Genomic DNA, 26,674 nt, shown 5'->3' with positions numbered 1-26,674 from the left:
GAGAGACAGGCATCTTATAATAAGAACATAAAAACAGCAATACTGGGTCAGACCAAAGATCCATCTAGTATCCTGTCTTCTGACAGTGGCCAATGCCGGGTGCCCCAGAGGGTATTAACAGAATAGGTAATCATCAAGTGATCCCACGTCATCCATTCCCAGCTTCTGGCAAGCAGTGTCTAGGGATACCATCTCTGCCCATTCTGGCTAATAGCCATTGATGGACCTGTCCTCCATGAATTTATCTAGTTCTTTTTTGAACCCTGTTATAGTCTTGTCCTTCACAACGCCCTCTGGCAAGGAGTTCCACAGGTTGACTTGCGTTGTGTGAAAAAAATCTTCCTTTTGTTTGTTTTAAACCTGCTGCCTATTAATTTCATTTGGTGGCCCCTACTTCTTGTGTTATGAGGAGTAAATAACGCTTCTTTATTTACTTTCTCCACACTAGTCATGATTTTATAGACCTCTATCATATTCCCCCTTAGTCATCTCTTTTCCAAGAGGAAAAGTCCCAGTTATATTAATCTATCCTCATACAGCAGCCATTTCATGCCCCTAATCATATTTGTTGCCCTTTTTGAAACCTTTTCCAAGTCCAGTATATCTTTTTCGAGATGGACCAACCACATCTGCACACAGTATTCAAGATGTGGGCGTACCATGGATTTATAAGGAGGCAATATGATATTTTCTGTCTTATTATCTATCTCTTTCTTAATGATTCCCAACTTTCTGTTAGCTTTTTTGAATGGCACAGCACACTGAGTGCATGTTTTCAGAGAACTATCCACAATGACTCCAAGATCTCTTTCTTGAATGGAACAGTTAATTTAGACCCCATCTTTTTTATATGTATAGCTGGGATTATGTTTTCCAATGTGCCTTACTTTGCATTTATCAACATTGAATTTCATCTGCCATTTTGTTGCACACTCACCCAGTTTTGCGAGATCCTTTTTAGCTCTCTGCAATCTGCCTAGGACTTAACTATTTTGAGTAGTTTTGTATCATCCTGCAAATTTCGCCTCCTCGCTGCTTACCCCTTTTTCCAGATCATTTATGAATATGTTGAACAGGACTGGTACCAGTACAGACCCCTGAGCGACACCATGATTTGATCCAGCCAGCATGCTAAGTAGAGAGCCAATAGGAGATGCTGATAAGAGAGGTGTGTGCTAATCCCTGCCCCCTCACTGAGATAGGTGCCTTCCTGCAGATGTAAGTGCCTCTTTTTCAAAGTGATCCACAAATAGGAACCCATCTCCTGAAGTCAGTTGGTTTAGGTCCCTAAAGTGGTTTGTGCCTGAATGATTTTGGTGCCTGACTTGTTCCACACAACATGGCTGGAGGAGCAGGGGGTGTTTCCCCCACTTAACTCTTTCCACACACAACAGTCAGAGGAGGTATCCACCTTTATGATTTTTAGCCCAGTGGTTAGAACGTTCATCTATGATGCAGGATACTCAGGTTCAATCACCTCCTGTCTGCCAGAGAGGAGAGGGGATATGAACACTGAGCTATAGGACATGCTGATGGGAGGTGGGGAGGGAAACTATTAAGTATTTATCCAAAGCAGAGCAGTCATTGGGCCAAAGAGAAAGAGAATAACTAATTCTGTAGCTAGGTGATTAAGGCACCCACCCAGGAGGTGGGAGACCGTAGGTCCTGACCCCTGCTCTAATCTCTCTCATTTATCCACAGTGGAATAGCTTCAACAGGAGAGACCCTACCCACTCACTTGACTGTCCTATATGTCAGTGGTTGGAGCTCTCAAGTGAAAGGTGTGGGAAATCCTTGCTCAAATCCTGTCCCTCCACTCCTGGCAGAGATGGGGGAATTGAACCTGGATCTCCCACATGCCAGATTAGTGCTTTAACCACTGGGCTAAAAGTTGTTAGGTGGGCTCCTGATTTCTGGCCAGATTTTCAGTGGGACCCCATCTGGCAGGCTACCTCTGCGTTAGGTGGCCAGATGTCTGTCTCTCCCCTTGTTCGTGAATTGCTCCAGGGCATAGGTGGGAGACACACCTCTGGACCCCTGGAGTGAGGTGACAGGACATATGCCCAAGAGGAAGACCCTTAGGCACCTAGAGCGTTTGGCAAGAGTTTTGTGAGTTGCAGTGAAGCCTCAAAATGGAACATATGGGCCTAAGTACCTTTGTGGATCCACCTCCTTGGAGGCCAAAGTGCAATCAGCATGACAGCCCTCTCTAAATTTAGGCGGTACGATGTACCACATATAGGTAAAGCTGCAGAAGAAATCTGACCAGACACAACTGCAAACCTGAGCTTTTCTAGGTGAGCAATTAGCCAATCCCCATGTCATTGCTTCTGTTGCTCCCTTTGGCACTGTGTTCCTGAGAAGCAGTGAAATGGCATATTCTAGATACCAGAAGGAGGCTCTACCATACAAATTAACAGATGGGATGTGCAGAGACACCCACATCCCTACTACCAACTGTCCATTTGGAATGAGTGTGCCTGTCCAAGATTGAGTGGGTATATATTGTATATAAAACTGTACTTGTTCTCTACAGGATCTGTGAATACAGTTACTCCACATGCAAAGTACAGGCTCATCCCCTTGAAGGATGAGCTGTGTGTGACGTTCCTGTTGAAGGATTCTTGAGAAGGGAGGTAGGGATCAGCTTAGTCTTCTGTGTACACGGCCCACTGCGCTTTCACAGCTTGGTTTTTTCCATTGTAATTCATGGTGAGAAGATGGTACGGTCATTAAGCTTTGAAGTATAATCGCTTATTAGATACAAGGTAAAAGTTTTTTTAAAGGCTTCAATATCCTTAAAAGCACAATGGCAGTGGAAGTGAAATCTGTGTTCCCAGGCAGTAGCTATCTGTTTACTGAGATGGTACATTTATGGTCTTTCCAAGGAATAGTGCCATTAGTTACCACACAAATCAAGGAATTTCAGTTACAAACAACTGCTAAGGTAATAATAGCTTCCCATTGCATGATCATTTTGCATCTTTAATGGTCCTGAAAGTGTCTTCCAAAAATTGCATTTAAATGAACCAGAAGCATCATGAGAATGAAGATGTCAAAAGGACTCTGTGAAAGCTCACAGTAGAGCATAATAAAACTGTATCCCTGCAAGTATAAAAGGTTACTGCCAATTAATTACACTACTCTGTGTTGTACTCCGCTATTCTTGTTAAGTGATGCAATAGAAAAGATGCCACCTAATGGACTCAATTTTTAAAAGCTCTCCCTGAATTCAGCTCCCATTGATTTTTTTTTTTAAATTTATGTCAATCTGGCACCTAGACCCTGATTGCTGCAGTATGTGAGCACCTGACAGTCTTTAATTATTTATCCTCACATTACCCCTGTGAGGTAGGGAAATGCTATTATGGCCATTCTGCAGAGAACTAGGATACCTATCATCTATTAAACTCATGAGAGTTGGTACCAAGCTGCTTTTAAAAATCCCACTAATGGCTAGATTCACAAAAGTACTTAGGTGCCTAATTGCCACTTTTAGATGCCTAAATCCCAGAATCAGACCGCGCTGGGATTCACAAAACCCCCATTCAACAGCCACAGAACCCTGTAGGTGCCTAAGCTTGCTCAGCATCTACATTTGGTCAGTTCCCTAAGCATCTATGTTTCTGTCTCCTCGTATCAGTGGTACTACTTGTCTTTTCAAAACTGCTTAGCAAGGATACTAGTTCTCCTTTGGTGTTAGCACTGCCTTCTGATTTTTCTTTGCAGAGTGTTCCCCTGCATGAACTCTACTCCAATTCTAAATAGGATTTTGGCACAGTGAGTTTGTTTAGATTTTTTTAGTCTGTCCATTTTCCTCTCAGACTCTGTTGTAATATAAAATTAATTTGCAACTATCAAATAGTCTTGGACCCAGAAAAGGGTTGCTTAGCACAGGACCCGGGAAGCTCTAAATAGAAGTGGAACAGAGATTTTTTATGACTTGCCCCAAATCACTTGTAGAGTCAGGGTGAGAACTCAGGAGTCCTGACTGTTTCCTTCACTAACCATGGACCACATTCTAAGTGAAATCAGAAGAGTCACGTGTTTCAGTTGCTTCTTATTAATATAATGGAGTTGCTAGAGATTGGACAGCCTGCTCTCTGCTTCTCTGGGTGCTAGAAGTGCTTCAGCACTCTTGGCAGTCTTGCCTTGGATGGACTGACTGCCAATGGCATTTCCCACTCATTTCTTTAAATGCTCTCTCTACATTGTCAACAATAGTGGAAGGTCCTAATCTGTTTGGAAGAGATCTTGAACAGGATTGTATCAGGTTTCACATCCAGGGAAAACTGATATTTCTGTGTCTGCAAAATTGTCTTTTTTGAGCATTATTAGCTGTGAAGCAAAAATCCGTCATTTTTTTTCATACTCTTTTCCTACCTCTCTGATGGGATGGTACCAATTCTGTTTCATTTTAAATGATATAATCTAGGATATAATTTTCAAAAGTGCCTGAGGGACTTGGTTACTTTTTTGAAAGTTTTAGTCCTAGGCTACGGGGAAAATGTGAAACAAAACAAATGAGGATAATCAAATAGAATTTGGAAACCAGTTCATTTAAAGATAATTTTTGGTTTAAAAGCAGAATAGTTATCCTCTGGGGAGGCATAATCAAAACACAACATACTTTCACCATCATGTAATTTCCAAGGTCAGTCTAGGTAATGCACAATGACAACAACATACCAGGCTCCTTAATAGCTGTTTCTTACCTTTATGTTAAATATAATAAAATGTTTAATATAATAAAATGTTTAACACATATCACTTTTCTTCTTCAAACATTTTTACAAATATTAACTTATTAGCATCAAAGAAGAGAATGAATCAGTATCTATTACAATATACATAGGAAATATCTGACATAACCAGTCATTCCTACCAATATAACCAATCCAATAGGACTGCAAGCAGATCTATATTATATTAAAATATTGGGAAAGAATGTGAAAACCAAGATATATAGGTACTGTAACTTTCCACGTATATGTGATTTTCATACAGGGAGCACTTCTGTGTTGAGATCCAGCAACACTTTGTTCACATGGATCCACATCCCAGCTACTAGGACAAAATCTTAAAGAAGACTATCTAACTAATACATGTAGAAGACACAGATAGCTGTACTTTATTTAAATGTGTGAGGTATGAAAATGTGTATTCATGAGCAAAAGATCTTGAAGCACTTGTAAAAATGGAATATTTGGCTTGGAGGACACTTCATGTGACAGACAAGAAAAATTTACAATAGGTACTAAAGTTATTTTATTTGGAGAATACTGTATCTAAATATTTCATTACAGAGGAATATGACGAATATAGACTTGTTGAATGGAATCTGTTTCCATTTCTCTGCCCTCTGTCAATTCCAAGCACCATTCAAACTGCCTTGCTATTACCAACATAAGCTTCCACATTCTGTAAGTGATGAAAAATGAAGTATTCAAACACTGAAAGGCACCTCAATTGACATAGCTTCTTATCTTTTTTTATTTACAGGACATCACTTGCACAAAAGATTCAGGGTGAAGTGAAAACGAGGAGCACACAGTGAATACACTCATCAACATAAGAATAATAATTAAAAAAATAAAATGATGGGTCTGGCATATGACAGTTCCTTCACCAGTCCTTGGTAAATTCATGGTCAACTCATTTCCTCTCATTTTCCACCTGTGGGGAAAAGCCTGCATCCTTCCTGGAGTGTGTTCTCAAGCCAGCAAGCTCTAAGAAGTCATCTTTAAGGACATTTTAAAAACTACTTAACCTAGCACAGTCTCTTCTCCACAAGGATAATCCACTGGCCATATGAATTGTTTCTTACCAAGACAATACATCTAGTCCTTGGCAGTGTGTGGTTTTTATTCACCACCAAGAAAGTGTCCCTCAGCAACATCCATGTTAATTTCCTTTGGTGACAAACTTCCATTCAAGTCACAAGGTTCACAAATGAAAACCTCAAGTGTCCAGCATAAAAATTTCAAAAGAGCCCCACTGTCAATATTACAAGTTACTCACCCATTGTGTATATATACACACACACACTGGAAAACGAACCTTATTGACAAGCTTTAACTTTGGCTAAGAAGCTTTACCTCTGCTGAAGTTAGCATGTTCACTTGCCATCGTATGTCTCCCATTATCCAGAACTGAATGTGAATTCCATTACACATTAGCTGCGATTATCGGTTTTGAGGAGGGAAAAAAGATCTTTGCATAAGCAACATTGAAAACCTGCAGTATAGAAGCATTGACTTTAGGTAGAGGCAGAATGTTTCTCTGAATACAGGACAGTTTCCTCCCATAGTACCTGACAGGTTAAAGCACAGCAGATATGATATTTCTGATTCTTCTTTTCGTTACCAAAAAAAAAAAAAAAAAGAGAGAGAGAGAGAGGAATGGGATGAGAAAAGCCAGGAGCCGTGACTTACACTAGAATGTCACTTCTCTTACTGCACCACACCACTAGAGATATCATAGCAACCATCAGCAATACTGGGATTAAGATCAGAGTTATGAGAATTTCATCTGGTGGATCTTCCCAGTGGACCTTTTCTGATGTACAGTTTGAAAAGAATTGTTTATGAATTCCAGTGATGAAGCCCTGTGCAAGTCGGTTTGGCCAAAAGCATCTCGCGGCGCTGGCTTCCTGTTCTGTGCAGAGGCTGAAGTTGTCGTAATACCTAGAAAGAGAAGAACATCGAAGTAAGTCTGAATAAAACATTTATTTTGTTTCTCTTAAAAAAAATTAGACTGCTGTAATTTTGGGATTTTTTTAGATATTTCAGATGGGCTGTAAATAGATCTTCTCCCTGGTTTTCTCACCAGATAAAAAACCTTCTGGAATTCCAGGTTTTTTTGTTCTCTAAAACATGGTTTATCAAACAGTAATTTTATTTCAGTCACTACGGACAACATTTTGGCATTTGCAATAAAGTGTTTTTGACATTGCCTTTGTATAGGATCTTTGTCTGACAATCTGTTCAACCTCGTGGTGTTTTTCACTTGATTTATATGGTTTTAGTAGAACTGAAAACTGTTATCACATGTCTAATGTATATGGTTGTACCTACAGTGTAGACACTTCTGCTGAAGCAAATAAATTGAACCTCTGGGTGTTCAGCGCCTTGGAAAAGCAAGCAGTGTGTGACTTGCCAGAGATGACACAGTGAGTCAGATGCAGTGTAGTTCTAGCCATGTTGTTCTCAGGATATTAGAGAGACCACACGCACCTTGTCACAATGAGTCAGAGGCAGAGCTGAGAATACTCTATTCCTAACTCCTAGTCGTCCGGTCAGGCTTCTAGACAAGCTGAGTAAAATCCTGGCTCCACTGGAGACAATGGCAAAGCTCCCAGTGATTTTAATGTGGCCTGTAGTTCACCCTCTCATTTTAACTCATGTAAAATTAGAAGGCAGTTCCCTTGGCAGAGGTATCAACAATACGCATAAAAATCAGATGTGGCAACTGCAACAAACGGTGAGTGAATTATAAATAATTCATGCGTAGTCTGTTGTTGGGCAGGAGGCTGAGGCCAAGTGCAGGCCCAGCATGAGCTCATGAACTGTTGAATAATAATTTCACTCCTGCTGTGCACGGATGTGATAATCAGAGAAAGGGCAAATAAAAATTAAATAAAGCATTATTTTTTTAAATCTTAACCTTTCCCGCATCAGAGTTAGACTCTAATGCCTGTCTACACCCTTAAGAGAGATCTGCTACACCCAGTAGCACGTAGCACTTAATCTCAGCACTGTAGAGCATACAAAACGATGCAGATAATATTTAAAAGTAACCAAAGTTTGTATTTATGAGTACAGGCTATGCTGAGAGGAAGGAAACGATAAACTAAATTGAATAATTTGATGGATTATTATGATGGCATCATGAGCCAACATGATTTGGAAAGGAGTAGCGTGGTCAGAGGTAAGAGGAAATTAAGAAGTTGAATTGTGTCTGGACAGCATATAGAGAGGGGACGGAAGGAATTATTGTCTGTTGTACTTTGCAATGTTCCCTTCAGTGATGTGTGACTTAGTAAAACTATTTCAAAGGGAAGGAGAGACTACCTGATGCTTTCAGGGACAGCATGCTGCACTACTGTCGGTGAGCCCCTGCCTCCACCCAATATATGAGTACAGTAATTGCCTTTGAATGACACATTTCCTGCAATAGGAAAATAACACCCCTGGGAACTGATGGTGACTCAATCCCAGGCAGTGCAGTAGTGGAGGTGAACCACTCAGCACTGGGGTCAAGGATTGCACTCAATTCTATAAGGAGTGACACTGACATGTTATTGCCATGCAGAGGCAGAACACTGCATGGATAAGGTCTATGGCTACCTTCTTAACGTCATGTGCACAGGAGAAAACAGCGGCTTTGTGAAAAGGCACAGGTCAAAGTCCCTACCCCACCCCCTTCCTACTGGGGCTGGCACAGTTTCTAAATCACTGCCTGTAGCTTCCTATGCAAACACCAGGTCATTTAATGGCCAGTGTAAGACCACACCCAGATGCACTGGCACATCACCACTAGCATGAAAATGTAGGCAGTGGTTCTCAAACTGTGAGTTGGGACACCAAAGTGGGTCACAATCCCATTTTAATGGGGTTGACAGGGCCAGAATTAGACTCACTGGGGCCTGGGACTAGCCAAAGCCTGAGGGCTTGAGCCTGGGGCAGCGGGGCTCTGCCCTGCCCCCCCCTTCTACCTCTGTCTCCCCCGCACAAACACACACAGAGCAGCAGGGCTCACCCAGGGGCATGTAGTAATTTTTGTTGTCAGAAGGGGGTCGTGGTGCAATGAAGTTTGAGAACCACTGAGTAGAGTATACAACCATTTTAAGAAGAAAAAAGAAGCTTTTGTGATGGTCGAGAGCAGCAGGGGACTAACAGTAAAGAAGTTAAAAATAAAACACAAATAATATCCTCTAATTATTTTAATAGTGACCTTCAAACATTCCAGTAGTTTCCATCCTTTATGTCCTGGACTAAATTAGAATCTAAAAAGGACTAGCTGTATATGGGAGAGACACTCCCAAAGGACTTGAAGAATAATACAACAACTCAGTTGTTCTCCCCTGTCTGACTACGCTTCAGTGCACCTTCTGAACAATAGAATCCCTAATGGAAAATGGAAGAGAATTTAATAGGGATGAGACCAATAGGATTCTATAGAAATTTAGTATACTATAGAAATGAAATAGATATCCATTGATAGTAATGATGCTTCTAGAGAAATTACTCAAAAATCCTGGAGATTATTATAATAATTTTGTATAGTGCATATATCTAAAAGCACTTAAAAGAGGTCAGGATCATTATCCCCATTTTACAGATGAGGAAGTTGAGGCACCGTGCGGTTAAGTGGCTTGCCTGAGGTCACCCAGCAGGACAATGTCAGAGCCAGGAATAGAAGCATGGTCTCAGAGCCTTAAAAGTACTGCAGCGATGCTCCACAGTGCTCTGCTACCTAGTGGAATCATCAGCCCTGAGTTAGGCCCAAGCTGCTCAGACAATGCCTGGGGAGAGTTAGCCACATAAGGAAGGTATCCTTTGAAGCCACCAAGCTGAGCTGTGAGCCACCGCAGATAGCAGGGACTGAAATGGCAAGGAGAGGAATGGGGTGAAAAAAAGGGCTTGGGTGCCAAAGCATATGTCTACACAGCATTTTGGAGCTCTAAGAATTGCTGTGTAGATGGCATTTTGTCTAGTGTGAGCCCCGGTAACTCAAGCCTGTCACCTCGGGCTGGATGCAGTATAGACATACCCTAAGGGGCCAGCCTAGTGTGCTTCCCTCTGCTTGGGATCTTCAGCCACAAACCCTCTCATGAAGTTGGGTGCCTAAGCCAGGTCAGCTGCTTAGTTAGCCTATGCCCAAGCAGCCAGAACCATGTCTCTTTCTCTGTAACTCCGGCCCTCTGTTTCCATGTGCCCCCATGTGTCTTCTGTGCAGGAGCTGTGCTCCGCAAGCCCCACATATTGCTGACCTGCATTCTTCCCTCCTGCCATGAGGTCTGAGAGGTATCAGGCGTAGGCAGCTGTAGAGCCCACCTATGGGATCAGGTCCCATTAGCAGGACTGTTGTTCCCCTGCCTAGTTTGAGATTCCACTTTGGGGTTTCCAGGGCTTTGGCTTGAGCAAAGGCTCTGAATTTCTTGTTACCAGCAGGGCAATCTCTAGGTCGCTTTACAAATGCCAGTAAATTTAAACTTCGGGCTTGGCTACACTGGCACTTTACAGCGCTGCAACTTTCGCGCTCAAGGGTGTGAAAAAACACCCCCCTGAGTGCTGCAAGATACAGCGCTGTAAAGCCTCAGTGTAATCAGTGCCACAGCGCTGGGAGCGCGGCTCCCAGCGCTGCAAGCTACACCCGTAAGGGATGTGGTTTATGTGCAGCGCTGGGAGAGCTCTCTCCCAGCGCTGGCGCTCTGACCACACTCACACTTCAAAGCGCTGCCAAATTTCAAGTGTAGCCATACCCTTAGGCACCTTGGGGACTTCTGCACCTCTGGGATTAGGCAGTAGCTGAGCTGTGGTTTTGAAAATGTCAATGGCATTTTAACAGAGGATTTAGATGCTTAACGAGGCAGAAAGGTGGCTAAATACCTGGAAGGATCTGGGCCCCAAGGCATATCCATTGGGCTACGCAATGCCTCCTAATAGACAATAGGACTTAATAAGAATTGAGGTGTGCAGGTATGTGTATTGTGAGAGCAGAATGAATTATATTGTAAAAATAAGAATGGATTAAAGAAATGTTGTATGTATCTTTAAGCAGAAATAAGAAATGTTGAAATACAGGTGCCAGGAAAAGAAACATTAGGAATAAACAATGGTGCTAATGGCAAAACATTAACAGAAGATCCATAATAGTTAGTAAGGAAATAAGATATGCATGCCCAGCCCAGGTAAACTTATCAGATTCTGCTTCCTTGTTATCTTAAGTTCTCGCCCTTTTATCTGTATAAATAAGACAGTTCCCATCTTGCATGGTGCTCACATTATCTGGGTGTTATTAGCAGAGCGCTGTGCTAATCAAACAGAGTGGTCTGACAAACTGTGAGTCCTGAGTCTAACTTTGACAATTTGGAGGTTCCACCGAGCTGGCAACTGTCTTCACTGGGGCTGTGTGATTCCTGACCATTTTTGTAGGACGACTGTAGCAGCCGGCACCTGGGCATTTGGCCCGAGCGGTCCTCCACCAGAACAGAAAGGCACACAACCACAGTGAAGTCTATGCCATCTAACCTGTTGGTTCCCGCTCTGTTCTGGTAGGGATCCCAGGTTCTGACATCAGGAATCTGGTCAGGTAATTATTTCTGTGTTTTGTCTGGACTGAGGACTGTCCTGTCTCTGTATCTATCCGTCCTCTCTGTGGAGTGTTTGAGTCTGGGTTCCATCTCCGTCCGGGGATCGGCCGACCAAAGGGTTCCTGTCTCCGCGGTGTGAGTGAGCAGAATCTGCACAATCGCAGCCACACCGCACTTTGGGTAAAACCCTTGGTATGAAAGCAAGGGCTATTGAGGCAGTAGCCTGTGGGCTCCTTTTGTGTATTGCACTGGGCATCGCTCTGATGAACCCGAATATTCTTCTTGTACGATTGGTGTGTGAAGTCCTCTGGTATGGGTAACTAGACGTCTAAGTTGGGACAGTTCCCTAAACGAACGCCAGCTCATTTATGTATTTTAGGATGGGTCTGGACTCCTGTAAAAAGGGTCCAGACTCCTGTAAATTTCTGGGAAAATGGTCTAGGCTAACTCAGGGGGATCCCAAAACTCAGTGGCCACTGTTAAAATCTTGGAACAAAGACCGAGTGGATGTCTTAAAGGACAAATTCGGCCAACCTAAAACTAAATTGGATAAAGGAGAGGTTAATTGTTTCATGCAGTGGTGGGAAGAGGTAAATCGTAGGTGGAGAAAATCAAAACTCGCCTTTCTCAAATATTCAAATAATAAGTTAAAAACTTTATTAAAAGCCTCCTCTTCCACCACCAGACTGAGCACTTCCCTTTACCCCGTTCTCAAAAAAAACCCACCCCGGATCGATCCCAACCCCCTTCATACTCCCATCTCATTGTAAAAAGGACAAAAAGCCCCTTGTTCTGTTCCCCTTTGTTGTTTGCCTCAAAAACTGATTCTTTAGTGTTCCACTACCAATTCAGCAAGGGGGGGGGGCTCCTCAACTAGCTCCCACCCTTCCTGGTCCCTTTCCTCGAACAGTTCTTTCAAAATTGTGAAATGGCCACTATATCACTCACAAACCGTTCATTGAAAGAAAAAAAAGCAGGATCGGGCCCAGACAAGCAGGCAAGCAATAGATAAAGAAACTGAGGCCTTGGCTACACTGGAGAGTTGCAGCACTGGTGGTGGGTTTATGGCACTGCAACTTACTCACCATCCACACTTGCAAGGCACATACAGCGCTGCATCTCCCTGGCTGCAGCGCTGGCTGTACTCCTGCTCTGCCTGGGGTATAACGATTGCAGAGCTGGTGATGCAGCACTGCTCCGCCAGTGTGGCCATGAAAAGTGCTGTAATTGGCCTCCAGAGTATTCGGAGGTATCCCAGAATGCCTGTTCAGCCACTCTGCTCATCAGTTCTCACTCTACTTCCCTGGCCTCAGGTGACCTGCCCTTTAAATTCCCCGGGAATTTTTAAAATCTCCTTCCTGTTTGCTCAGCCAGGTGTGGAGTGAAATCAGTGAATCTTTCCAGGTGACCATGCCTCCACGCAGCAAACGAGCCCCAGCATGGAGCAATGACGAGCTGATGGACCTCATCAGTGTTTGGGGTGAGGAAGCTGTGCAGTCACGGCTGCGCTCCAGCCGTAGGAATTACAATACCTATGGGCAGGTCTCAAGGGCCATGCTGGAAAGGGGCCATGACCGGGACGCGGTGCAGTGCAGAGTTAAAGTAAAGGAGCTGCTGAGTGCCTATTGCAAAGCCCGTGAGGGAAACTGCCGCTCCGGTGCTGCCCCCACGACCTGCCGTTTTTACAAGGAGCTGGACGCAATACTTGGGGGTGACCCCACTGCCAATCCGACAACCACGATGGACACTTCAGAGCGTGGGGGGCGAGAGGGAGAGGAGGAGGAGGAGGAAACCAAGACTGAGGGTACTGGGGTGGGGGGAGACAAACCGAAGTCCCAAGAGGCATGCAGCCAGGACCTCTTCTCAAGCCAGGAGGAAGGTAGCCAGTCGCAGGAGCCGGTACTTGGTGACGGACAAGCAGAGGAGCGGGTTCCTGGTGAGCGGCTTTTATTTTCAGAATGGAAATGTTTCAGGAGAGGAGTGGGGGTTAAGGCTGCATGCATGCATGCCTAGATGTGGAATAGCCCATTGATGTGGTCTATCACGTCGTGGTAATCGGCCTAGGTAATCTCTTCAAAAGTTTCAGCCAGAGCCTGGGCAATGCGCTTGCGCAAGTTTATAGGGAGATCCACTGTGGTCCTTGTCCCAGTCAGGCTAACGCATCCATGCCACTGTGTCGTGAGGGGTGGAGGGACCATTGCTGCACACAGGCAAGCTGCATAGGGGCCAGGGCAGAATCCGCATTGCTGTAAAAGACCCTCCCACTCTTCCCAGGTGACCCGGAGCAGTGAGATATCTTCCAGGATTAACTCCTATGGAAAATGTTGGGAGAGTGTTCAGTGTAGGTGCCCCCTGCAGTAGTTTGCTTTCCCCAACGCACAGAAACCCCTGCACATCCCTGAAGCAATCATTCCCCCTTACTCACCATTTCCTGGCTCCTGTGGGTTAGGTGCGCTCTGTTTGGTATGGGAAAAGTATGCTAAAGTGAAGACTGTAAACTCCTTCACTGTGTGGGAATAACTGTCTGCGTGAGATTATAAACAATGCATCCTGTGTTAACTCTTGCCATTTTTGCCTTTTGAAAAGTGTCCTTGGCTACTCGACTGCCCATATCATCCACTGCTCAGAGGCTACAAAACCTCAGGAAGAAGCCGCGAAAAAGCAAAGAAGACATACTGAAAGCAATTATGGATCACTCTGCCAGAGAGAGTAAAAAACTGCAGGACTGGAGGAAAAAACTGCAGGACTGGAGGGAAAGGGAAAGCAGGTTCCGCCAGAGAAACACAGCGGCTAAGAAGAAAAGCACAAAGCAGCTGATAAGCATCCTGGCATGCCAAGCGGACTCTATCCAGTCACTCGTAGCCATGCAGGCAGAGCACTACCGTGCCGCCCCGCCTCCCCGTCCCAAAGCTCTTTCCCTTGTGCCCCAATGTCAGCTCCAAACCCCCTTCCCCAGCATCCAAGTTCTTACCACCACCAGCTGCCCCCAACACCTGTGCGTTCACCAACCAGCCCTGAGAACTACGACCCTTACCCTCTGCACTCAACCCCCATCACCATGCAGTATAGGCATCCTGAAGTGCAGCAGTCATTGCACAGCACTCCAGACAGGACATATTCAAACCTGTGACTGTACAGTTCACCACCCCACCCCCCTGCCCTTTTAGGTTCCCAAAAACTTGTGTGTCAAGAAAGTTATTTTCTTTTCAATAAATGAATTCTTGGCTTTGAAAACAGTCTTTATTATTGCAGAAAGTGAAAGATACCATAGCCCAGGAAAGAAACAGGCACTGCAAATCATTTTAGGAAAAACAGATTCCTGCTAACATTGTAACCACTGCATTTCACTCCCGTGCAAGGCATCAAACATTACTGTTGGTTTTCAGCCTCAAATTCCTCCCTCAAGGCATTCCTAATCCTTGTAGCCCTGTGCTGGGCCTCTCTAGTAGTCCTGCTCTCTGGCTGTGCAAATTCAGCCTCCAGGCGTTGAACCTCGGAGGTCCATTCCTGACTGAATGTTTCACACTTCCCTTCACAAATATTATGGAGGGTACAGCACGCGGATATAACCGCGGGGATGCTGCTTTCCCCCAAGTCTAGCTTCCCGTACAGAGATCTCCAGCGCCCTTTTAAATGGCCAAAAGCACACTCCACAGTCATTCTGCACCGGCTCAGCCTGTAGTTGAACCGGTCCTTGCTCCTGTCAAGCTTCCCTGTATACGGTTTCATGAGCCAAGGCATTAACGGGTAAGTGGGGTCTCCAAGGATCACAATGGGGATTTCGACATCCCCTACTGTGATCTTCTGGTCTGGGAAAAAAGTCTCGGCCTGCATCTTCCTGAACAGGCCACTGTTCCGAAAGATGCGTGCATCATGCACCTTTCCGGGCCAGCCTGTGTTAATGTCAATGAAACGCCCACGGTGATCCACAAGTGCCTGGAGAACCATAGAGAAATACCCCTTCCGATTAATGTACTCGGATGCTAGGTGGGGTGGTGCCAGAATAGGAATATGCGTCCCATCTATCTCGCCTCCACAGTTAGGGAAACCCATTTGTGCAAAGCCATCCAGAATGTCCTGCACGTTCCCCAGAGTCACAGTTCTTCTTAGCAGGATGTGATTAATGGCCCTGCAAACTTGCATCAACACGATTCCAACGGTCGACTTTCCCACTCCAAACTGGTTTGCGACCGATCGGTAGCTGTCTGGAGTTGCCAGCTTCCAGATTGCAATAGCCACCCACTTCTCCACCGGCAGGGAAGCTCTCAATCTCGTGTCCTTGCGCCGCAGGGTGGGGGCGAGCTCCTCACACAGTCCCATGAAAGTGGCTTTTCTCATCCGAAAGTTCTGCAGCCACTGCTCGTCATCCCAGACTTCCATGACGATGTGACCCCACCACTCAGTGCTTGTTTCCCGAGCCCAAAAGCGGCATTCCACAATGCTGAGCATTTTCGTGAATGCCACAAGCAATTTAGTGTCATATGCATCAGGCGAATCGATATCATCGTCGGACTCCTCACTGTCACTTTGGAGCTGAAGGAATAGCTCAACTGTCAAACGTGATGTGCTGGCGATACTCATCAGCAAAGTCCTCAGCAGTTCTGGCTCCATTTCCCACAGAAATCGCGCTGCACAGAAACCGTTGGGAGACTCACAATGGCGCCAAACGTGGACGGAAAAACAGTGACTGCTGGGATGTGAAGCAATGCACCACGGGACGTTGGGACAGGAAGCGGAATGACTCACACCCTTCCGTCCCCTTTCCACAACCTACGGTGCCAAATTGGGACAAGGTGCTCTATGGGATAGCTGCCCACAATGCACCACTCCCAACAGCGCTGCAAAACTGCTAATGTGGCCACACTGCAGCGCTGGTAGCTGTCAGTGTGGCCACACTGAAACGCTTTCCCTACACAGGTGTACGAAGACAGCTGTAACTCCCAGCACTGTACAGCTGTAAGTGTAGCCATACCCTGAAAAACAGGTTGGAAGCCCTAAGGGCATAGTGTCAGGAGTAAGAAAAGCAGTAAGTGCAGGCATGAACCCCTGGAACAATACTTAAAATGGTGAAATCTGAGGTGATAAAGGTGTCATTTTGGGAGATAAACAAGTGATTTAAGGAAAGAGAGTGAAAAGTTAACTCTACAGAGGCTGGAGAGAATTAAGCAGTTAAACTTCGTGAAAATGTTAAAAAGGACCATGTTAAAGAGAGAATTCTTGGTTTCTTTGCAGCCATTCTTAAGGAAAAATGGGCCCTTTTCCAAAAGAGTGCCTGTAAATAATCCAACTATATATATAGCTATGTAAAAACAAAGCAGTGTAAAGGAATGTTAAGGAAAAGAAAATGTGTATGTATCTATTTGTCTGTGAAAATGTGTAAAGTTCTAAGAATCTAAACCAGCATATCTGGTTTGTAAAACTCCTGTTTTGTAGGTGTAAGATAAATTGGTTTTGTTTTTGTTTTTAATGCCACTACAAATTCATTTGACTCTTTAATTCAAAGTTGCAAAACTGACAGACCTTTTTGCAAAACACAGGTAATTAATGTTGTTTGGCTTTGGGATTTAGCATTTACCCCTTAAGGGGTAACTTGATTCTTTACAAAATGTAAAATGTTTTTAAATAAAGACCAAGTCATGGCTGCAATAGGGCAGTCAAAATCAGAAGAATAGGGAGAGATTCTAGTCTTTGTTTGGTTGGGTTTTTTTTTGTAACAATAGCAGATAAGAGCTGTAGTGAAAGAACAAGAAATTAACAGTGATCCTCTGAAGCAATAGCAGAAGTGAGGTGCACAAAACAAAAAGAAGCAATGTTAAAAACACTGAGCCTTAAAATGACTCTGTGTAATCAGACTGTCACTTTGACTGTCACTTTAAAAACTCTGTAAGAACAAAAGAAACCATTACACCTTATGTAAAAATTGAATATGGCTAATGTTTTTAAGAAGTTATAGTATAGAAAGAATGTGCATTTTCCCTAGGACATGTGCAGTGTATATTGTAGAAAGGGGTAAAAGAAATACAAATGAAACATGCTACTGAATTAAAATCCTATTGGGGCTCCAAAAAGAGCCGCAATAGACTGTTTTCTTTTTCAGACCTCAGTGTGTTTTATAAGCAGGAGTTGAAAGCGAAAAGAAATCAAAGCTCTGGTGGAAGTTGATTGTGTCCCTTTTAAGACAGAGTCTCTGAGCTCTGCTGATGGCTTTGAACTCAAAAGCCAAGCCTGTGTTGATGCAAATTACCCAGAACTTCCAGCACAAAAGAAATTGCCTAAACAAAAGACATGGTATAACAAGATACCTTTAATAGATTTGATGCTAATGTTATTGTTAATATTAAACATTGAAATAAATTTAATGTTAGTAAGTACCCCTGTAACAACGTATAGTGTGTACGATTTTTGGAAAAATCCTATAAGGTAATATGGTAATGATGCTTCTCAGCTATTACCTGTGAATAAACTTAAAGCTTAACACAGCAGGAAAAACATTACAAACTTGGTCTGCTATGTAAAAGGAAAAACTGAGGTACACCACCTCATGCATGGATTTAATGACTAAACAGTGGGATAATTTCCCCATAACCCTTAAAAAGTAGAAGCCATTAAAACCTGGCCTGCCTATAGAACAAAAAAAAAAAACCACAGGAAAATATGGGGGTAATTCCTCTGTTTTGCCTTCAATCAGCAAAGGTATTTGTAAAAGAAAGGAATATTTTAAGCAATAATAAATGCCACCCCAAAAAGGGGTAGAAAAATGTTATTTTTGTCTATCAGAAAATCATAAAAAGCTAATACCAGCTACAGAACAAATGAAAGTAAAAAGAACATACTGCGATAGCTATGGAATGTCTGAAATGCAGATATTTAGAACAGAAGATGTTTTGGGTAATATCAGAAAATATTAAGATTTTAATGCATCTATTAAAGCAAAGCGAAAAAATCATTGTTTGATACCTATCAATATAAACAAATGCAGTATGTCTCCAGTACGGTGAGACAAAATTTGTTAAGTGAAGAAATTGTTGTTAAATTCACACTCCAACAGGCTCTGGAAGCAAAGATATGAAAAGTTAGCCCACTCCCCAGATTGCACCTGGGATCTTTCTGTCTGCCCTGGACCTCAATCCAGTGGGCTGGGGAGGTAGGGAAACTATTGGACACCAGAGGTTGTACCAAGTGGACTTCTCAAAAGTGGGTATGCTTATCCATGCTGTTGCTCCAAAGCCCTGTAGTAAAGGCATCTCACTAGGATCCTATATGTGGGATAAAATTAATAGTTAGACCAAAGTATTGTATAATGGGCTATGTGTATGTGTTAATTCTTGGGGAAAAGTGTTTAAAAAGTGTTAGCAACCCACCAGAAGACAAATGTAAATGTAATGTAAGTACTGTGTTTACCAATAATCACATTTACTATTTGCCACAACAACAACAAAAAGAAAGTCTCAGCTTACTGTAAGCACTGATTTAGCTGAGTTCTCTATCAATTTTGGCAGTGAATGGCAAACAGTTACCAATCATCTGTTAAAAGGTAAAAAAGGTAACATAGTTCCCAGAAAAAAAAACAATGTGGGAAATGGGACCATTCATATTATACATGCAAATAGGGAAATGTTAAGAATTGCCACTGCAGAAAGACATAACAGCTTACCATTGGTATAACATATTTTCTGGATGGTCTCCCACAACTAATGGCATACTAATGTTACTAACCCTAATTGTTTTTGGTTTTAAATTGTATGTGTTTAATTGAAAAGTTTAAAATGTGCTGGTGGATAAAACGAATGTATGCAAAACTAAAGCCACAGGCCCAAATCACCTCCCAGTATTTTCTATTACATGGACTAAATAAGAAGTGACACTGGCGATTAATAATCTTAGTATCAAAAGGGGGATATGTAGGAGGAGGATTTTATAATGTCCCATAAGAATTAATGTATAATTTGATTTCATCCTGCTAGCCACCCTTTTTGAATAGCAGAAAGAAATGACGCTCTGGGACTATAAGATTCTGTTTTCCCATATGCATTACAAATTGGGCCCTCTCTTAACTCTTTGTTTTAAGATTTAGTTAGTAAGAGATAGGAATCTCTATTGTGTCTATGTTAAGTAAATTAGAGAAACATTGAAGGCCTGGGTCTCAATGTAAATTGTCTTGGTTATTAATTGTAAAACTTAGCAAGGTTTAATTTGCAATGCCTTTTTGCTCGATGTAAAATACTACTGTTTGTATTCTCAATCTGTTTGTGTGAATGAGAAATGTATGCATCAGGAAAAGATAAAAGTGTGAAGGCCATTGTTATAGCCAGAGTCAAGGAAAGAAGCAAAAAGACTTAAAGAGCATCAGGTACTGCTTACTACCCAGATGGCTACTAAACTGTCTGGCATCGCAGAGTGGATACATGCTTCGCAGTGTAAGAATGCACCACCCTGAGTGAACCAATCACCACCTCAGGACCATGCAGAGTCAATTTTGACTCCAGAAGAAGACGTAGAGGTACAGCCTGCAATACCTTACAATCTACACTCTCGTAAGGGTTGCCAGAAGCAGATGACAACCTAAAGCAAGGCCCAAGAAGGAGCAGTAGTGAGCCTAGTGCCTGCTGCCTGGTGGACGTAAAACCGTGACTGCAGTTCCCTCAATTGAGGTTGTCAGAACCAGAAGAGCCCTGCCTCCAACATGCACCTCTGATGGCGCCTGTTCCTCGGCTGCTGGTGTCTTAAGATCTGGGGTGTCCACAATGACAATTCTTCTATCCAGCAGCAAGTGTGGATAGCTGAGACCCTTAATATTTCTAAATGCTGGGTCTGCAGCCACATCCCAGCCCACTCTCAAACTGGTGTTCCTGTCCTGGCTATCCCATTCAATTCCCCAGACCTCACTGGAGGACCTTGTCCATTTAACACAATATGGAATAGTAATAATACCTGGGAAGAGGCTATTGGCAGTTCCTTTATCCCACTTGGGGGAGTAATACACCATGCAAAAAGGCTCCTGAGGTTACAAGCAGTAGTTAAAATAGTGGCAAATAAAACTGGAGAAAGTTTAAGAGCCCTGGGCAAAGAAACAGGGGCGATCCAACAGTTGGCCCTCCAAAACCATCAGGCATTGGACATAGTGCTGGCGGCCAAAGGAGGGACCTGTGCTCTCATTGGAAAACAATGTTGTGTGTTTATCCCTGACAATACCAATGAGATAATAGATCGCGCTAGCCACTTAGAACAAATCGCATATCTTCCCCTGAAGAGCCGAGTTCTTTATGGAAGTGGCTAAGTAACCTGTTCAATTTCTCTGGCATAGGAAACTGGTTGTTTCAGGGAGCCCTAACTATCCTGTTTGGAATCCTAATAATTTTTGCATGTTTTCAGTTAGTCTCCTGTTGTATCCAAAATTGTGTAAGGCATGGCACCCAGGTGACTACCCCAAAACAGAGTGCTAATATGATGATTTTGAATATCGCTGATGAACAAAGAGATAAAGAACGGTTAATATGTGGAACCCAATAAAATGTTGGTCATGGCGTAGCTTGACCAAAAGGAGGGATTGTGAAAGTAGAATGAATTATATTGTAAAAATAAGAATGGATTAAAGGAATGTTGTATGTACCTTTAAGCAGAAATAAGAAATGTTGAAATACAGGTGCCAGGAAAAGAAACATTAGGCATAAACAATGGTGCTAATGGCGAAACATTAACAGAAGATCGGTAATAGTTAGTAAGGAAATAAGATATGTATGCCTAGCCCAGGTAAACGTATCAGATTCTGCTTCCTTCGTTATCTTGTTAAGTTCTCACCCTTTTATCTGTATAAATAAGACAGTTTGTGTCTTGCATGGTGCTCACATTATCTGGGTGTTATTAGCAGAGCGCTGTGCTAATAAAACAGAGTGGTCTGACAAACTGTGAGTCCTGACTCTAACTTTGACAGTATGTATAGAGAATATAAATTATTCTGTAAATCTAAGTACTATATTCTTGCCATCAAATTCTACAGGATGGCTTACAAATTCTATAGAAAAGTTATCATTCTTTTCTAAGTTCTGTAGGACTTTTTCCACTACTGTTGGCTGAGTTCAGCAAAAATTGACCCACTGCTTTTGTATTTGAAGTCTAATACAGTCCAAAGAAATTGAACTAAACAGCTGCCAAGTTCTCCCAAATAGTAAGATAAAAATAATTAGGTTTGGTATAGTGTGTTCAAAGGACTGAATCCCTAAAAGCCAATCCACATCCACACATGTTATCGTAAGTAGAATTCTGCAGAACATTTACTTAACACCTCATGCCTTAAAATACTAATGTTTTACCTACATTATAACTGCTTTTGCAACACATCGTTGTGAGACTGACGATAAGGAAAAATCTGAACTACTTGAGAGCTGTGTCTGTGAGTAATGTTCCATTAACCTGAATACTTGTGCATGCTTTCATGAGAAACTGCATATTTTGTCACATTTGAAATTATTACCAATATATGTTAGCAAACAGCTTTTCATAGCAACAAAAATTGCCAAATTCCTCCTTGGAATAAATTGTACGTTCTCAGACATTTGCCATATTCGCAAAACAATTATATTGTTTTCAGAGCACAAATAGCTTTTCTTGTCCTTCACTTGAGGATTTCTGGAAAACAAAGAATAATTCAGATCACAACAGCAATAGAGTGTTGCTGTTTTTTTGAAAGATGTGAAAACATGAATTTTCAGTGATTTTTTTGCCTGTGGTGAAATTTTAATGAATATTCATACATGCAGTCTCAGATTGCCTTTTAACTTATCTTCATTGGTGCAGAAATGTGCATTTGTCCTGATAAGTGTTTTCTGGACCCTCCATGCAAAGGAATAGAAGATCGGGATGTGTCATGTACAGTACTATATGTCAAGCCACATCAGACAGATCCAGAAATTCATTTGTTGGAACTACTGAAAAAACTAGCAGAGAAATCCAATAATATTCTATCACACATGGACCATGCATGCAGTTAGCTAACTCTGTGGAATCTTCCCATACTTGTGACTATGGACTTACTGTTTGACTATACGCCTATGAACCTCAGACACTTTGCAATAAGCATCAGAAATTGCTTTGCCTTACCTGGGTAATGTATTTTAAGAAAACTTTCACCATAATGTCACAATCTACCTTTTATACAATTAGCTTCATCATTATGTTATGCCCTAAGCTTCTGAGAGTTCTTTAAATCAAGCTCTGAAATCGGATAGCAAGGTACATAAACCATGAGCTTATTGATCAAATTTCCACTCTTGAGTATTCACACATTACAGACTAAACTCCCAAAGTCCTGTCTCAGCATTCTCAGGGTTTAGTCTAAGTCTTGCAATGGATTTTCTAGAGACAGTCTCTTCTTTTGTTGTTCCAAAGTCTCTCATGTAGCACTCTTAAATTAACAGAGAAATAAAATCTCTTCTTTGTATTCCTTAGAGTGGACAAGCTTCCTCATTTAGCTAACCTTCAGTTTATATTTAAGTAGTACTAGTAGTATTGTAGAAGCTTGGAGTCCCATTCATGGACCATACTAAGCATTACATCCCAAGGGCAATAGGATAAGCTATAATCACCCCAACCAAGGCTACCTGCACCTCTAAAAACAGCTGCTTGAAATTCTAGTATAGTACTGACCTCTTAATTAATCCAAACACTTCATACCTCTCAACTAACAGTATATGTTAATCAAATACATGAGTCTCCATCCCAGAAGCACAGCTCCAATCTAGAAATGTCTAACTAAAAATGGGTTTCAAATCGGGTAATCAAGTGACATAGTACAAATTTATCCCTGTTGCAACTCTATTTGCTTCCGTGGAATTACATCAGGAATGAATCTGGCCAATAGTGTGACTTTTCATTTAACATCATGGGAGAAAGGAATTCAAGCTAGAAACACAACTATAGAACAAATATCTAGCACAATGCTCTGAACTTGCCTCAGGAAAAAGCTTGGGGTTGTCAGAAGAAAAAAGCTCATCTGTTTCAGGCCATTTATCCTGAATAAATAGGAATTGCTTAACCAGTCTGAAAAAAATAGCAGCTTCCCTTCAAAACAATATTCAGATAAAAGTCTTAATTTTTATTCTTTCATTTTTGCACGTCCCTGCCAGAACTAGAACCAGAAGTGCTGAAATAATAATAATTATAAATATCATACCATGAGAAAGGCTGGTCTCATGTTATTTCCACTGTAGTGGAAGCAGGAAGTACCAAAAAAAAAACTCCCAAGAAAGCTGCTTCTTGTGTGATTCCCAGCCAAATATTGCAGAATTAAAGAGTATGAATAGTTTAGATAAACTTTAAATTAAGGATCCAACCTTTCAGCTGATTATCTCTGAAGGTTTCCCCATCACTACACAAGGACAATTTAATGTTCTGGTTAACAATTCCCCACAGCTATATTGGACAAAGCAGACACTGTAAAAATGTGGAATGCTTCTCTACTTCTTTCATATGAACATTTAATTAAGTGAACTTGTGGTTGCATCTAACTCTCCTTCACTTAAACACTGCCAAAGATAAAGTGCTTCCCTTTGGCCAAAAGGAGCAACCTCATACACAAATCCAGATCACCTGCTGTGGGAACCTGGGCAAGTCACTTCCCTGCCTGTACCTCAGTTTCCCCATCTGTAAAACAATGATAATAATACTGACTGCCTTTTAAAAGCACTTTCAGCTCTAACGTTAAAAAGTGCTATATAAGAAGCGAGGTATTATTAGTAGATTGTACATCCCTAATTAAATCACATCTTCCATTTTGTAGGGAATGACACAGAATTCAGCCAGAAGAAAATAAAATTCCACAAAGCATAGGGAAGGAAATTAACATGAAAGTGGAAAACAACCAGGTTAATGAGAAAATGCAGTATAGTTGACTGTTACTACATTAAATTATGGACGACATGACAGATTTACACACTCGGGGCTGAAAACCATAAATACACTCGGACTCCTTTTGAGATATTTACACCTGAACAGGCTTCTAGAGAATGAAAAGTGGTTGACTAAACCTAACTGAGAATCTTAATATACAAAATTTAATACCAAACTGTTGTCAGATATCTAAAGATTTAGGGGAATATGTAAATATAAAGAGCAGCTCTTCATTTATGCAACATCTCTGATACCATGTGCCCAGTGTCTATTGAACAACAGAAGCGCCTGTATTCAGCAAAAGGGTAGAATCAGGAAGAAAAATGTTTGATACTAGTAAGTATCATGGTATGAAAGATAATTTGGCACTGGAGGGATTGCATTAAAACATCAGCATTTACTAGCCACTGGCTTTTGCATTCAAACCTGCCTGAGCTGTATCCTGGTGATTATGACTATTAAACACCACCTGTGATGTAGGGATCACATGTTCAGATTTGGACTAGGTCAGAGGAGATTCAGAACATATACTAGGGCCAGTGGTATGTCATGTGGTTGTGGGTGGTCACTGATTCCATATTTATCCAGTTTTTGACCCAAAAAAATCTCCAAAAACCAAATTACGGGATCTAATTCTCACCTCCTTACACCCTGGTGTAAATCAGGAGTAAATAAACTAGAAGTAAAAACAGATGCAAGCCCCAATCCTGCAAACACTTAAGCACGTGCATAGTTATGCACAAACAGTCCCATGAGAGTTATCACCGCCATCAGATGGTAATGAATGATTGGGGCCAGCAGTGAGACTTGGTAAATGATATGAAGAAAAGTGTGTAGGTCATGAAAAAGGGAAAATATTACAGGCTGTATTATTTGAATCAAAATATTCCTTTTTGCCCAATAAAAAATGTTTAAAAACCATTTAATAACTTTTTAACATTGTAGATCAGTGGTTCCCAAACTTGTTCCGCTGCTTGTGCAGAGAAAGCCCCTGGAGGGCCAAGCCGGTTTGTTTACCTGCCACGTCTGCAGGTTTGGCCGATGGCGGCTCCCAAAGGCCGCGGTTTGCTGCTTCACGCCAATGGGAGCTGTTGGACGTGGCAGCCAGTACGTCCCTTGCACCTCTTCCAGCAGCTCCCATTGGCCTGGAGCAGCGAACCGGGGCCAGTGGGAGCCGCGATCAGCCAAACCTGCGGACGCGGCCAGTAAACAAACAGGCCCGGCCCACCAAGGGCTTTCCCTGAACAAGCAGCAGAATAAGTTTGGGAACCACTGTTGTAGACCATTTAAAGCCCATCACAATGGCATGTCTTTTTTTTGATAGATCATGCTATACACACTTATATTACAGCATTTGATCAGTCTCTGGGCACCGCTGACATCAATGGGATTCCTGAGGTCAATAAGGTCACACACATCCTTCAGTGTTTTCATGTGGCAGGACCCTGATCCTGTCAGGGAGATCAGAATCTGCCCCATAGAAGATTATTTGGCTTAAGAGCCATCTTTACAGAGCTGCTGCCTTTGCAGTTGAGGCAGAGAAGAGAATGTATTGGAAGAGCTGCCACCACTCTTATCACCAGCAGAATTGCCAAGGCTGAGTTATTTGGGGTAAAAAATTGAATTCCGTGAAGCCAGGAGATTAATAATACCCGCAATTAATGGTGTTTATCAAAAGAGTATGCTAGTTTTAAGTGGTTTAAACTATTAGAAGCTATTAAAGGGTCTGAACAGTTTATTGAAAGAAAGGCTATTTTGATTTAAATGAGACAGCTCTTAACTTCACCTTATTTTATATAAATTCATTACATATGCCTTTTTCTCCCTTGAATAACTCTCCCTCTCTATTCTACCACTTACCCTGACAGACCACTAGCCCCAGTCATTACCATCAGATATATGGCTATTCAGTGACCTGTGTGAAATGAGTTGGTTGTCTCAGGTAAGTTCTTAGAGTAGTAGACACATACAGGGGTGCTGGAACAATTTTTATAGTATGGGTGCTGAGAGCCATTCAACCAAACTGTAAACCCTGTATATAACGCAATTCACTTCAAGCTAGGGGGTACGGCAGCACCCCCAGCAGCCCTTGTTCCAGTACTTATGGACACACGTCTACATCACAGTCATAACTAATTAGCACTCTGGTTGGTAGTTGTAGGAGAGAACACCGGGGTGGAATGGAAAACTGACCTGTCCTTTCCACCCAAAACATGGTTCCTGTAGGTGAGGTGCACTGCTCGGGCAGCTTGGGAGTTTACACTACAGGTATGTCTACATTACAGCCATGACAGTGCCGCAGTTGTGCCACTGAACTATAGACACTTCATGCACTGACAGAAGTTTTGTTTCCATTGCTGGAGCCGATCACCTCTCTGAGAGGCTAGGCCAATGGAAGAATGTTTCCGGCCTAGCTGCATCTACAATGGGGGCTACATCAACCTAACTACAGCACTGGGGCAAGAAATTTTT

At 42.4% G+C, this 26,674-nt stretch overlaps 1 protein-coding gene across 1 annotated transcript in view; it reads right to left on the bottom strand.

The window, feature by feature from the left end:
• Positions 1–4,825: 4,825 nt before the first annotated feature.
• Positions 4,826–26,674, bottom strand: part of RAMP3 (receptor activity modifying protein 3) — a 110,558-nt gene continuing 88,709 nt past the window's right edge. Inside the window, exon 4 of the mRNA XM_050937824.1 lies at positions 4,826–6,686. Coding sequence (XP_050793781.1) covers positions 6,431–6,686 — 256 coding nt within the window. The 3' untranslated portion in view covers positions 4,826–6,430. The remainder of the gene's footprint in view (positions 6,687–26,674) is intronic.

Source organism: Gopherus flavomarginatus, chromosome 2, assembly GCF_025201925.1.
Source record: "Gopherus flavomarginatus isolate rGopFla2 chromosome 2, rGopFla2.mat.asm, whole genome shotgun sequence".
Classification (NCBI taxonomy): Eukaryota; Metazoa; Chordata; order Testudines; family Testudinidae; genus Gopherus; species Gopherus flavomarginatus.
This window is presented reverse-complemented; position numbering and strand designations above follow the sequence as displayed.